At 34.5% G+C, this 15,556-nt stretch overlaps 1 protein-coding gene across 1 annotated transcript in view; it reads right to left on the bottom strand.

Annotated features, from left to right (window-relative positions):
- ZNF81 (zinc finger protein 81) overlaps positions 1-15,556 on the bottom strand; it is a 64,899-nt gene that overhangs the window by 6,436 nt on the left and 42,907 nt on the right. Inside the window, exon 4 of the mRNA XM_014565204.2 lies at positions 15,314-15,409. Within this exon, the coding sequence (XP_014420690.1) occupies positions 15,314-15,409 (96 nt within the window). The remainder of the gene's footprint in view (positions 1-15,313; positions 15,410-15,556) is intronic.

Below are 15,556 nucleotides of genomic sequence, written 5' to 3'. Positions count from 1 at the left end.
CAAAACCTCATCCTCTTATACTTAAGTTGCATTTCATTCTCATACATTTGGCTTTAATTTATTCTGAAGTTATTAAACCCTGGATTCCTAAGCTTGGTTTTGAAAGTGGCTTTGTGTTTCACTTTATTTAACACTTAAATATATATATAATATATGACTTAAAGATAAAACTTAACTTCTAAACCCCTGCTGTACTGGACAATATTTATATCACCAGCACGAATATTCATGGTAAGAAATCTGCTCCTGCAATAAAAAGCTTTTTTACACCTTTCCTGAGCCCACAGATTCTGTGAACAGTACATAAATGGAGAGTCATCAGTCTAGAAAGAGCTGTGCATGCAAGCTAGCATTCTCTTTGCCACTCCAAAAAAAAAAGTGCCTCACAGAAGTCCAATTTATTCCCAAATAAAGACACGTTCATATCCTCTTCTTCCATTCAGCCTGCTTAGCATCGTCTTTTGGGCCACTTAAAATGTATGTGTCCTTCATTAAGTGGTTTAATAGTCTTTTACTTTGTAATTTAACCTGATCATATTGCTAGTGAGACGTTTTCTGAACTTCAAAAGCAGACACCCTCTGTGCTATTCATTTTGCTCATCATTTTAACAGACTGCTATTATAATGGAAACAATGCACAGAGAGTAAATTTTTAAATATTTGATGCCATTGTCCTTACTTTCTAATTACAATCTATGTTCCACTGAACTTTTCTAAGCAGAATTTTTAAAAATCCTTCTGGAATAGAGCAAAATACTCAAATGTTTATCCCCTACAAATTTGATTAGTTAATACTGGTAAGTAGTTTCATCGTGCTTAGCATTTGAATAATAAAAATAAGATACAGGCTCTTATTTTCAGAGACTTTCAAAATTCCTAGAGGCAGAAGCATCTGAGGGATGGGGGAACAGAAATGGGGAATAGCAGTAACTCTGGAGTGGGTAAGGGCCATTTAATGGTCTGGATGATAACCTGAAATGAAACAAAATACAAGTGTCTATTGCCTAGATAGGCAGAGCACAAAATAATAAAGAGTCTACATGCAGAGACAAGCTTCATATTTGGTAGGCACTAAAGACAAGGTGAAAACTTGAGGAAAGCATGAATTAAGGAAAATATACAGATACAACTTTACCTGGAAATAAATGGTCATGTTGTACATGGCACTGAGAAGAGCTATTGGTCACATATGGAAGAAATGCAAATTTACTTCATAAAATTAATGGCAAAGATAAATGCAGTGTCTCAGGTAATGAAGTCTATTAACAGCATTTAAGATGAACTAGAAACAAGAATGGAATCTGCAAATCCCACTATGAACAGGATAATCCAAGCATAAGAAAACATAGACCTGCTTTTGGGTGATGCTACTAGGAGTTAAGATGAGAGGATATCTAAACAGTATTCTTTTAGAAAGAAAAAAGGAATTGCAGAGTAATTAGTAGGAGAAGATAACTAAGAGGGAAGAAACAAGAAACAGCAGAATCTGACAAAATTTGGAATGTTGAGGATTCCTGATTTGGGCAGTGATGATGCCAATTACTCACATACTAAGGATGAATAAAGCAGAATACTCTATGAGAACTGTCTAATATGTAGGTAAGCGTGTACTAAAGCTTAGTTATAATATAGCAAATAGTCAATATGGAAGTCATCAGAATACAAATAAAAAGCTTAACTGTTCATATTGGAAAACTCTTTTGAGTTAATTACTATAGAACAAATATACAGAAGACAGTAAACAACATCCATAGCCAGGAGCATCTCAGTGAGGAGGAAGAGTTTCAATGGAAAAGGAAATAAGTAAATTAGGTACAAATCAAGAAGAGAACAAATCGAATATGTGTATGTATATGTATGACTGAAACATTAGGTAATACATCAGAAATTGACACATTGTAACTGACTATACTTCGATTTAAAAAAAAAAAGAAGAGAAAAAACCTGCATGGTTAGAGAAGATAAAGTAACAGGAATAAGCAATTCACAGAAGAGGAAACCCAAATTGATAACAAATATTAAAAAGCCACTTTACATCGATTAGATTGGCCACAAAATGAGAAATCTGGATAATGCCAAGTGTTGACATAGATGTCGTGAATTTGGCACACTTGTGTACTGCACGTATACTCCAATGATCAAGCAGCACCATTCCCATATAAATATCCCCAAGGAATCATCTCACAGGCTCATAAGTGTATAAGAAATTCTTCATTTTTATTGAGGTATAGCTCCTACCCAGTAAAGTACAGATCCTAACTGTAGAATTCAATTAATTTTTTCATATTATAAAGCCATGTAACCACCACCTAAATGAAAATACAAAATATCTTAATTATCTCAGAAGGTTTCCTTTTGGTCCTTCCCAGTCAATTACTGTCTTCCAGAGGTAACCATCATTCTCAGCATAGATCACAAATAATTTATCACTATAGATTAGTATTGCTTGTCCTTGAACTTTATATAAATTGAACCATATAGCATGGACTCATCTATATGCCTGGCCTTTTTGCTCAACAATGTTTTTGAGGTTCATCCAAGTTCTTGTGTGTATCAGTAGCTCTTTGTTTTTCACTGCTGTGTAGTATCACATTATAAGAATATAGCCCAATATTCGTCCACTCTCCTGTTGATGGACATGTGGGGTGTTTCATGTTTTTGACAATTATACTAATGTTGATATGAACATTCCCGTACATTTTTTAGTGGACATTTGAGCTCATTTCTCTTAAATAAATGCCTAGGAGTGACGTTCCTGGGATACAGGATAGCCATATATTTAGCATCAGTTGGTACTGTTTCCCAAAGTGACTGAAAGAATTTACATTACTACCATCAATGTATGGGAATTCCACTTACTCCAAATAGTATTAACACTTGATATTGTCAAGCATTTTAATTTTACCCATTCTTCTGTATGTCTGCCTGTGTGTAGGGTTGTCTTATTATGGTTTTAATTTATATTTCCCCAATGAGTAATGATGTTCAGCATCTTTTCATATATATAAAGATCATTTGGATACCTCTTTTTATTTTATTTTATTTTTTTTGGATACCTCCTTTTAAAAAGTATCTGTTCATGTCTTTTATTCATTTTTTTTCTACTCGGTTGCCTGCCTTTTACTTTTTGATTCATAAGAGTTCTTAATATATTCTGCATGACTGGGACATTATGCTGTACATGAGAAATTGACACATTGTAACTGACTATACTTCAATAAAAAAGAGATCTTTATACATCCTGAATGCAAGTCATTTGTCCAATCTGTGTATTGCAAATATCTTCTCCAGTTTGTGGCTTGTCTGTTCACTTTCTTAATGATAACTTTTGAAGAAGAACTTTTCATTCTAACATAGCTCAATTTACTATCAAATAAGATGGACATTGTTTTTGTTTGTTTATTTGTTTTTGTTCTTCAAAAGAACTTGTGTAATATTGGTATTACTCATTTAGATGACAGCAAGAATTCACCAATGAAGAAAGGTTTCAAATCATAGGTTAATCTTCTTTAAGTGATAAAAAGACTACTAAATTTTTAATCTTTTTTGTGACATTTCTTGCAATTTGTCTTTTTCTAGGACTGTCACCATTTCATTTCAGTTATCAAATTTGTTGCCATAAAGTTTCTTATAATATCTTCTTAATATCCTTTTAACAGCTGTAAGATTTGTAATGATGTTTCCTTTTGCATTCATGGCATTAATAATCTGTGTTTTCTCTTTTTCTTCATTAGTCTTATCAGAGATTTATGAATTGTATTCATCTTTTTGTAGAACCAATTTTTGGCCTTCTCAGTTTTCATCACTATATTTTGAGTTGCAAACTTAGATCACTAATTGTTAACCTTTCTAATTTTCTGGTAAATTACATATAAAGTATACATTTTTTTATTGAAGTATAGCTGACATACAATATTGTATTAGTTTTAGGTACACAACATAGTGAGATTTGACATTTTTATACATTACAAAATGATAAGCCTAGTAACCATCTGTCACCATACAAAGTTATTACAATATTATTGACTATATTCCCCATGCTGTATATTTCATCCCCATGACTCATTTATTTTCTAGCTGGAAGTTTGTACCTCATAATCCTCTTCACCTATTTTGTCCATCCCTCACCCCTCTCAACTCCAGCAGCCACCAGTTTGTTCTCTGTACCCATGATTCTGTTTCTGTGGTTTTGTTTGTTCATTTGTTTTGGTTTTTAGATTCCGCACGTAAGTGAAATCATACAGTATTTGTCTTTTTCTTTATTTTTTGTGTATCTGTGATGGGTTTTTGGTTTGTGGTTACCATGAGGTTCACATATAACCTATGTACATAGCAATCTATTTTTAATTGATGGTTGCTTCAGTCTGAGCACATTCTAAAAGCACTACATTTCTCCCTGCAACATTTTACATCTTTTGGTGTATTGCTTAACTAATTATTTTAGATACAGATGATTTTACTACTTTTGTCTTTTGACCTTCATAATAGCTTTATAGGTGGTTTTACTATATGTTTGCCTTTATCTGTGAGATTTTTTTCTTTCACAATTTTCTTATTTCTAATTATGGCCCTTTCTCTTCTGTTTAAAGTCCTTTTAACATTTCTTGTAAGGCCAGTTTAGTGGCGATAAACTCCTTTAGCTTTTGCTTGCCTAGGAGACTGTTTCTCCTTCAATTCTGAATGATAACCTAACTGGGTAGAATATTCTTGTTGTAAGATTTTTTTCCTTTCAGCACTATGAATATATTGTGCCACTCCCTTCTGGCCTGTAGTTTCTGCTGAAAAATCAGCAATATCTTATGGGAGTTCCCTTGTATGTAACTAGTTGTTCTTCTCTTGCTGCTTTTAAGAGTCTCTTTTAACTTTTGACATTGGAATTATAATTTGTCTTGGTATGGGTCTCTTTGAGTTCATCTTGTTTGGGACTCTGTGCTTCCTGGACTCTGCTTCCTGGATAGATGTCTGCTTCCTTCCCCAGGTTAGGAAATTTTTGAGCCATTATTTCTTCAAATAAGTTTTCTGTCCCTTTCTCTCTCTCTTATCCTTCTGGGACTCCTATAATGTGACTGGTGTTCTCCCAGGGGTCTCTAAAACTATCCTCATTGTTTTGAATTATTTTTTCTTTCTGCTGTTGTGATTGGGTGATTTCCACTACCTTGTCTTCCAGATCACTGATTCATTCCTCTGCATCCTCTAATCTGTTGTTGATTTCCTCTAGTGCAGTTATTGTAGTCTTCAGTTCTGATTCTTTTTTATATTTTCTCTTTGTTGAAGTTCTCAGTGAATTCATCTTTTCTTCCCCAGAGATTGGTCAGCATCATGACTATTTGAATTCTTTATCTGGTAAAATTGCTTATCTCCATTTCATTTAGTTCTATTTCTGAGGCTTTGTCTTGTTCTTTTTGTTTGGAAAGTATTCCTTTGTCTCCCCATTTTATGTAACTCTCTGTTTGTTTCTATGTATTAATTAGATAGGTCAGCTACATCTCCCAGTCTTAAAAGGTGTCCTATGGGGCCCAGTGGTGCAAAACCCTCTTGTCACCAAAGCCAGGTACTCTAGGGGTATCCCCTACATGGGCTACATGGGCCCACCTGCTGTGGTTGGGCCACGATTGCTATGAGCACACTGGAGGATGGGCTGATCCCCTGGAGCATGAGCCACTTTGGAGGGGCACTGGGGCCAGCTGAGGCTGCCCAGTAGGTGGGGTAGGTTGGGTCCTCAGGGGAACATTGGGCGTGTGGTGTTAGCTAGGCTGATGGAGAGTGGAAGAGTGACAGAAACAGTACCTGCCAGCACTAGGCCAGCTAGGTGGAAGCAGAGTTAAAAAAAAATGGTGCCCACCAGCACTTCTGTTCCTGGAGAAAGTTCCTCCAGATCCTTGCCCCTCTGGCACATGCCCTAAAATTAGTCAATGAATCTTCTTCTCATATAAACCAGGCACTTTTCAAGCTGCTGCCTCTGCAGTGGGACTCAGAGCAAATAAGTCTGCGTGTGATCCTTTCAAGAGTGGAGTCTCAGTTTCTGATAGCTCTCCAGCTCTCTCAGATATAAGCCCCACTGAGGCTTACAAAGCTAGATGTTGTGTTGAAATTTTATCAATTTCAGAGAAAGAGGGCACATTACTGAAGATATAACAGACATTAAAATGATAATACAGGAATATTATAAAACAACTATATGCCAAAAATTTACACCTTAGATAAAATGCACAAAGTCCTTGAAAGAACAACTTATCAAAACAAGAAAAAGGAAGTATGAATATCCTCACATTTATTAAAGAAATTGAATTTGAAATTAAAGATAGTCCCACAAAGAAAATTTCAGGTCCAGATGAGTTCACTGAAAAATGTTCTTATATTTAAGGAAAAATTATAAAATTTAAAACAGTCTTACAGATAACCACAAAACAGAGGCGTGAATACTGAAAAATTCAAGCAAATATAGCAATTTTCCACAAATTCTTTCAGAAGACAGAGCAGGCATAAAATTTCCCAACTCATTTTATGAGGCTATCTTAACATGACAGTAAAATCAAAGACATTATAAGTGAAGAAAATCCCTCCAAACTAAAGATTTATATCCTCATAGAGATAAAAATCCTTACCAAATACTAGCAAGGTGAATCAAGAAATGTATATTTTAAAAAAAGATAATACATCATGATCAAGTAAGGTTTATCCTGGGAATGCAAAGTTAGTTTAACATCTGAAAACCAGTGAAATTCACCATATTAGCAGAATAAAATGTTCATCTCAATAAATGCAAAAATGGATTTCTCTTGCTGCTTTTAGAATCATTTCTTTACCCTTAACCCTGGCCATCCTCTTTAGCAAATGGTGTTGGGAAAACTGGACAGCAGCATGTAAATCAATGAAGTTAGAATACTCCCTCACACCATACACAAAAATAAACTCAAAATGGATTGAAGACTTAAACATAAGACAGGACATCATAAATCTCCTAGAAGAAAACATAGGCAAAACATTATCTCACATACATCTCAGCAATGTTCTCCTAGGGCAGTCTAACCAGGCAATAGAAACAAAAGCAAAAATAAATAAATGGGACCTAATTAAACTTACACGCTTTTGCACAGCAAAGGAAACCAGAAGCAAAACAAAACAACAACCTACAGAATGGGAGAAAATATTTGCAAAAGATGAGACTGACAAGGGCTTAATCTCCAGAATATATAAACAGCTCATATAACTTAATAGCAAAAAAACCAAACAACCCAATCCAAAAATAAGCAGAAGAACTAAACAAGCAATTTTCCAAAGAAAACATACAAATGACCAATAGGCACATGAAAAAAAGTTCAATATCACTAATTATCAGAGAAATGAAATCAAAACTACAATGTGGTATCACCTCACACCAGTCAGAATGGCCATTATTCAAAAGTCCACAAATGATAAATGCTAGAGAGGGTGTGGAGAAAAGGGAACCCTCCCTCCTACACTGTTGGTGGGAATGTAGTTTGGTGCAGCCATTGTGGAAAACAGTATGGAGATTCCTCCAAAGACTAAAAATAGACTTACCATATGACCCAGCAATCCCACTTCTGGGCATATATCCAGAAGGAACCCTAATTCAAAAAGACACCTGCACCCCAATGTTCATAGCAGCACTATTTACAATAGCCAAGACATGGAAACAGCCTAAATGTCCATCGACAGATGACTGGATAAAGAAGATGTGGTATATTTATACAAAGGAATACTATTCAGCCATAAAAATGACAACATAATGCCATTTGCAGCAACATGGATGTCCCTGGAGAATGCCATTCTAAGTGAAGTAAGCCAGAAAGAGAGAAAAATACCATATGAGATCACTCATATGTGGAATCTCAAAAAGAGAAGACAAATGAACTTAAATGTAAAACAGAAACAGACTCACAGACATAGAATACAAACCTGTGGTTGCCGGGGGGAGAGGGGTGGGAAGGGATAGACTAGGAGTTCGAGATTTGTAGATACTGACAGGTATATATAGAATAGATAAACAAGTTTAAACTATATAGCACAGGGAAATATATTCAAGATCTTGTAGTAGCTCATGGTGAAAAAGAATATGAAAATGAATATATGTATATTTATGTATGACTGAAGCATTGTGCTGTACACTGGAAATTGACACAACACTGTAAATTGAGTATAAGTCAATTTAAAAATAAATAAATAAATGGAAAATCCAATATCCATTCATGTTAAAGACTCATCAAATAAAAAGAAATTACCACAATTTGAAAAAGAGCATCTAAGGAAAACCACAACTAATACACTTAATGCTGAAAGACTGAAAGCCTTTGCCCTCATATTGGGAACAAGATAAAATAAAAATGAAGGGCATGCACACTAAAAAAGAAATGACAAAAATACGTGATAATTGATATAGAAAATTTTAAGGAATTTACAAAAAGTTCACTGGAATTGATAGGTGAATTTAGCATGGTCTCAGAATACAGGGTAAATGTACAAGGACCAACTGTAATATGGAGAAGTAAGCTCCTAAAAGAAAATCCTTCTACAGACAGTAACTATAGTCTCTAGAAAAACAAAACAAAATGAAACCAAACCAAACCAAACCAAAACATGTATTGAAAGAGTGAATAACAGCAAGCAGATTTTGGAGAGAAGTCAGAAGTTAGAAGTCTGAACAGAAATCTGAGTTGCTATCTATCTTAGGTGAGACAGCATCTCCAGTTTGAGTCTAACCTAGTTAACTGCCTACTATGACAAAAACAAAGAACAATATAGCAGAATACCATAACATAACACTGATAATGTTCAGGATACAATCCAAAATTACTCAGTACATGATGACCCAGAAAAATGCTCTTTTGGTCATTTGCCAGCATCTTCAGTAGTTCTTAAAATATATTTTCCAGAATTAACAGTTTTGATCTGTTAGATGGGTTAGTCCAATAGAAACAATTCAGTCATACTAGAACTCATGTTAATTTCTGTATATGCGTGTGAGATATGGGTCAAGGTTGTTTTTTTTTTTCCCTCCACTTGATACTGATATCCATTTGTTCAAGCGCAATTTGTTCAAAAGACTTTCCTTTCTCCCAGTGAACTGTATTTGTACCTTTCTCAAAACTCAGTTGTCCACATATGTGTGGGTCTATTTCGGGCCTCTCTTTTCTTCTATTTATACATCTTGTTTCTCCTTACATCAATACTACACTGTCTGGATTACTATAGCTTTATAGTAAGTCTTAACATTAGGTAATATAAATCTTTCACACTTTTTCTTCTTTCTCAAGATTGTGTTGGCTATTCTAGGTCCTTTGCATATTCATATAAACTTTAAAATCTTGTTGTCAGTTTTTACCCCCTATAATTACAAATAACTGATTGAACAAGTTGAATACAGTTCAGTAAAGCAACAGATCTCAAAAACACACAACCAACTTGATTATATATATATATATATATATATATATATGCACATATATATATAATCCGTTATATATATATACATATATATATATATATATATAATCTGTACACAATACCCATCAACATCTGAATATACATTCTTTTCTCATATCATAATAGAATTATATTAGATAACATAAAGGAAATAGACAAATTCCTTTAAAAATACAATTTACTACACCTCACAAAAGATAAAACAGGAAATCTGAACAGCCCTATGTCTATTAAAGAAATTGAATTTGTTATTAAAACTTATCCACTAAGAAAAGTTAAGGCCCAATGGTTTCACTGGTACATTCCATGAAACAGTAAAAGACAAAAACAAAAACAACGAAGCAAACAAACAAAATTTACACAAACTATTTCAGATAATAGAGCAGGGAACACTTCACAACTCATTTTTTGTGGCCAGCAAAATCCTAATACCAAAACCTGACAAAGATATTGCAGAAAGAAAGAAAGAAAGAATGAAAGAAAGGAAGGAAGGAAGGAAGGAAGGAAGGAAGGAAGGAAGAAAGGAAGAAAAGAAAGAGAAAACTACAAACCAATATCATTCATGAAAAATACAAATTTTAAAGAAATATATCAGTAAATAGAATCCAACAATATATAAGTGCAATAAGTCACAATCAACTAATATTTCTCTCAAAAATGCAAGGTAAAGTTAATATTTGAAAGTCAATAAATAAATTTACATATTAAAAAAATAAAATCAGTAACTCATAAGATCACTCTAATAAGATGAAGAGAAAGCATTTGACAAAATTCAATATGCAACCATGATAAGAAAAAACCTTTTCAATAAGCTAGAATTAGAAAAGAAGGCACATAACCTGATAAAGGGCAGCCTCAAAAAACCTAAAGCTAACATCATACTTAATGGTATGAATTTTTTGCCCCAAATAACAGGAACAAGGCAAGCTTGCCCATGCTCATCATTTCTATTCAACATTGAACTGAAGGTCTCAGACAATGAAATAAGGAAAGGGAAATAAATTAAAAGCATGGGACTGGAAAGGAAGAAGTGAAAGTGTCCTTAAAACAATTTAGAAATGCCTCAGGATACAAAGTCAATGTAAAAAAATAAATCACTAGCAATTTATGCTAGCAATAAGCAATCCAAAAATAAAATTTTTAATAATGCCATTTACAATAGTATCAAAAAGCATTGAATACTTACAGATAAATTTAATTAAGGATGCATAAAACTTCTATACTGAGAACTATAAAACATTGCTGAAAGTAATCAAAGATCTAAATAGATGCAGAAAATTGCCACATTCATTGATTAGAAGGCTCAATATTATTAAGATGTCAGCTCTTCTAAAACTGACCTACAGAGTTAATTCCAAAAAAAATCCCAGTAGGCTTTTTCAAAAAAATTACAAACTGATTATAAAATTTATATAGAAATGCAAATGACCTAGAACAGCCAGAGTAATTTTTTAAAAAGCCAAGTTGGAGAATTTATCCTACTTGATTGCAAGACTCACTATAAAAGCTAATTACAACCAATACCAGAGAAATACAAAAATCCGTAAGAGAATACTATGAACAACTATATGGAAACAAATTAGACAACCTAGAAGAAATGGACAAGTTTCTGGAAACATACAGTCCACCAAGACTGAATCAAGAAGAAACAGACCACTTGAACAGACCGATCACTAGAAATGAAATAGAATTAGCAATTAAAAAAACCTCCCTACAAACAAAAGTCCAGGACCAGATGGCTTCACCAGGGAATTCTACCAAACATACATAGAAGAACTCATACCGGTCCTTCTCAAATTCTTCCAAAAGATTGAAAAGGAGAGAGTACTCCTAAACTCAATCTATGAAGCCACCATCATTCTGATACTAAAACCAGACAAAGACACTACCAAAAAAGAAAATTACTGGCAATGTCACTGATGAACATAGGTACAAAAATCCTCAACAAAATATTAGCAAACAGAATCCAACAGCACATAAAAAAGATCATACACCATGATCAAGTTTGATTCATCCCAGGGACACAAGGATGGTTCAAAATATGCAAATCAATCAACATAATACACCACATCAACAAAAGAAAGGACAAAAATCACATGATCAATAAATCTCAGCAATGTTCTCCTAGGGCACTCTATCCAAGCAATAGAAATAAAAGCAAAAATAAACAAATGGGACCTAATTAAACTTATAATAGCATAGCAAAGGAAAGCAAAAGCAAACCAAAAAGATAATCTATGGAATGGGAGAAAATATTTCCAAAAGATGAGACTGACAAGGGTTTAATCTCCAGAATATATAAACAGCTCATACAACTTAATAGCAAAAAAACCCAAACAACCCAATCCAAAAATGGGCAGAAGACCTAAACAAGCAATTCTCCAATGAAGACATATGAATGGCCAATAGCACATGAAAAAATGCTCAATATCACTAATTATCAGAGAAATGCAAATCAAAACTACAATGAGGTATCACCTCACACCAGCCAGAATGGCCATCATTCAAAAGTCCACAAATGACAAGTGCTGGAGAGGCTGTGGAGAAAAGGGAACCCTCCTACACTGTTGGTGGGAATGTAGTTTGGTGCAGCCATTATGGAAAACAGTATGGAGATTTCTCAAAAGACTAAAAATAGACTTACCATATGACCCAGCAATCCTACTCCTGGGCATATATCCAGAGGGAAACTTAATTTAAAAAGACACATGCACCCTAATGTTCATAGCAGCACTATTTACAATAGCCAAGACATGGAAACAAGCTAAATGTCCATCAACAGATGACTGGATAAAGAAGATGTGGTATATTTATACAATGGATTACTACTCAGCCATAAAAAACGGATAAAATAATGCCATTTGCAGCAACATGGGTGGACCTAGAGATCATTATTCTAAGTGAAATAAGCCAAAAAGAGAAAGAAAAATACTGTATGATATCACTTATATGTGGAATCTAAAAAAAAAGAGAGAAAAAAGGACATTATGAACTCATCTACAAAACAGAAACAGACTCATAGATATAGTAAACAATCTTATGGTTACCAGGGAAAGGGGGTGGGAAGGGATAAATTTGGGAGTTTGAGATTTACAAATGTTAGCCACTATATATAAAAATAAATTTCAAAAGTTTCTTCTGTATAGAACAGGGAACTATGTTCAATATCTTGTAATATCCTTTAATGGAAAAAATATGAAAAGGAATATACGTATGTATATGTGTGACTGGGACATTGTGCTGTACACAAGAAATTGACACATTGTAACTGACTGTACTTCAATAAAAATTTTTAAAAAACAACATAAAATGACTCATTATAAAAGCTACAGTAATAAAAGTATGAATTTGCCAAAAGGACAGTGTGTTAACTATATTTTCTTATTTTGTGTGTTCTTGATGCTCTGGCATTTGGTACCTTGCTGAGCCCCTCCCAGGGCTAGTTATTCCTAGAGACAGCAAATGACTTCCCTGTAAGCATACCTTTCATGTGTAAACCAACCAATCCAGAGCCCATATCGACCAAATATCTTCTTTATCAAGATCTCACAGGCTGAGCCATGATGCCCCTGCCGTAATCACCTCAGGGCTGGGTACCAGACAAATAAGGACAGTCCCTATACCCTGGAGCCTGCTGAAATTACTCAACCTAGCTAATTCTAAATCTTCCTTGCCTGCTTCCTCTGCCTTACCCATTCTTCCCCATGAAAATCACAATAAAGGCTCTTGCATGCTCTCCCCTCACAACTTCTACTTCTTGGTTGACCCTGGTGCTTCTTATTGTGGCCCTGCATGATGTGGCATGCCTCCTCCTCTTGGAAACTGTAAGTTACAAACTATTTTTAATAACTGTTGTATCTGGATCTATTGGCCTCACCATACCTGAATAATAATAAAACCTTCACTTTAAAATGGAAAGACATATAGATCAATTGAACAAATAGGGAGTCCAGAAGTAGGTTCACATATATAAAACTGACTGATTTTGATAAATGTGCCTAGGAAATTCAGTGGGAAAAAGAAAGCCTCTTCAACAAATGGTTCTGGAACAACTAGATATTGTATTGATAAAAATGAACATCAATCCTTACATTAAACACACAAAATAGATCACAGACCTAAACTGAAAAAGCTACAGTAACAAAACTAATAGAATAAAATATGAGAAAAATCTTTGTGACCTGTAGAAAGCAGATTTCTTAAACAGATCACAAAAGTACTAAAATGTTTTAAAAGATGATAAATTAGACTTCATCAAAATTAAAATGTTTGCCCTTTGATAGGCACCAGAAAGAAAATAAAATTGTAAGGCACAGATTGGAACAAAATATTGGCAGTATGTATATATGGCACAGGGGTTGTATCCGGCAAATATAAACAACTCTTAAAACTCAATAATAAGAAGATAAACAACTCAATAAAAATGGGAATGATACCTAAAGAGACACTTCACAAAAAAATGTACAAATGGTCAATAAGCACATGAAAAGATCCTCAACATCATTACTTATGAGAGGAATGCAACTTAGAACAATGAGATATTATTATACATCCACTATAAAAGCGAAGATTAAAAAGAATGATGATAGCAAGTGTTGGTGAGGATCTGGAGCAACAGAAATACTTATGTATTGCTGTTGGAAATGTAAAATGATATGGCCACTTTGGAAGACAGTTTAGCAATTTCTTATAAATGTAAGCAAATGCTTATTATATTATACCAGCAACTCCATTCCTAGATATTTACCCAAGAGAAATATGTTCACACAAAGACATATCAAAATGTTCACTCCAGCTTTATTCATAATGATCAAATAATGACCATTTATAATCAATAGGTATATAGATTAACAAGTTACTCATACAATGGAATAGTATTCAGTATTTTAAAGGAACAAACAAGTGATATGTGCAATAACATGGGTGAATTGTAAAATCATTATGCTGAACAAATGAAGCCAGACCAAAAAGGGTACATATGGTGTGATTCCATTTATATGAAACCCTAATAAAGACAAATTAACCTATAATGACAAAAAAAACATGTCAATGGTTGCCTGGGGCCGAAGTGGTGGTAGTTATTAACTAACTACAAGGGGCATAAAGGTACATTTTTGTTTGATGGAATGTAATATATCATGATTGGTGTGGTGTTTATACCAGTGTGTGTACCTCTGTCAAAGCTCACCAAACTGCATACTCAAAATGGATATATTTTATGGTATGTAACTTATATCATAATAAAATTGATTTTAAAAGAAAAATACTAGGTGACGGTGATCATAAAGTCAGAAGATGGAAGAGAGGCATGGGGATAAGGGAGGTGGAGAGAAGTGAGGAACCTGAAGGCAATACCTACAAAGAGAAGAGGAGGTGAGGCTGGTTGTAGATGACAGTTTATTGGTATCTTAGAGTGAAAAGATGAAAATGAGAGGGAGAAGAAGGTGAAATGGCACCAGGGAGAACAGGAATGAGGCAACCAACTGATCTTCAGAGAAGGCAAATCAATTAAAACCTGAATGTGTATGTTAAGAATCTAAGGCCATGGGGTTTCAGTACTAAAGCATAAAAATGTGATGGAAGGAGAGAATATCCAAGAAAGCCAGATCCATAGTGAGGAAGCTTGACATATGCTTCAAAGTATAGGTATTGCAGCAATTCTCCTGGAGGAGAGCCAAGCAAAGTAGACAGTTGATAACAGTATACGAATAAAGGGAGAGAGCAATTTGGTACGAGAGGCCAGTGTTATCTATTCTCAAGCAGTTTCTAAAGTTTTGAACCTTCAAGAAGGGTAGCAGTCATAGCACTTTAAAGGCATCAACCTCAAGTATTTCCATGTTTCCCTTCTGCCTGGATCATGTGCACTCACCTGAGCAGCTCTGATGTGGGGTTTCTCCCTCCGACATCCATGGCTCCTCTCCTTGCTCCAACCTGAAGATGACCTCCGGTTTGGGAACTTCATACCCTGTTAACAGAACAGGAGAGAAAATGGGGTCCAGCTCATGGCTTTCCATTTGTTCTTTGGAAAAAGTGGCCACATTTCATTGGGGAAAAAGTAATCATCACAAAGGTGAAAAGGGACTGAAGAATCTCAGGCCAACAAAGGACAGCA

This window comes from Camelus ferus, chromosome X (genome assembly GCF_009834535.1).
Source record: "Camelus ferus isolate YT-003-E chromosome X, BCGSAC_Cfer_1.0, whole genome shotgun sequence".
NCBI lineage: Eukaryota > Metazoa > Chordata > Mammalia > Artiodactyla > Camelidae > Camelus > Camelus ferus.
Note: the sequence above shows the minus strand (reverse complement) of the source record. Positions and strands in the feature narration are given on the sequence as shown.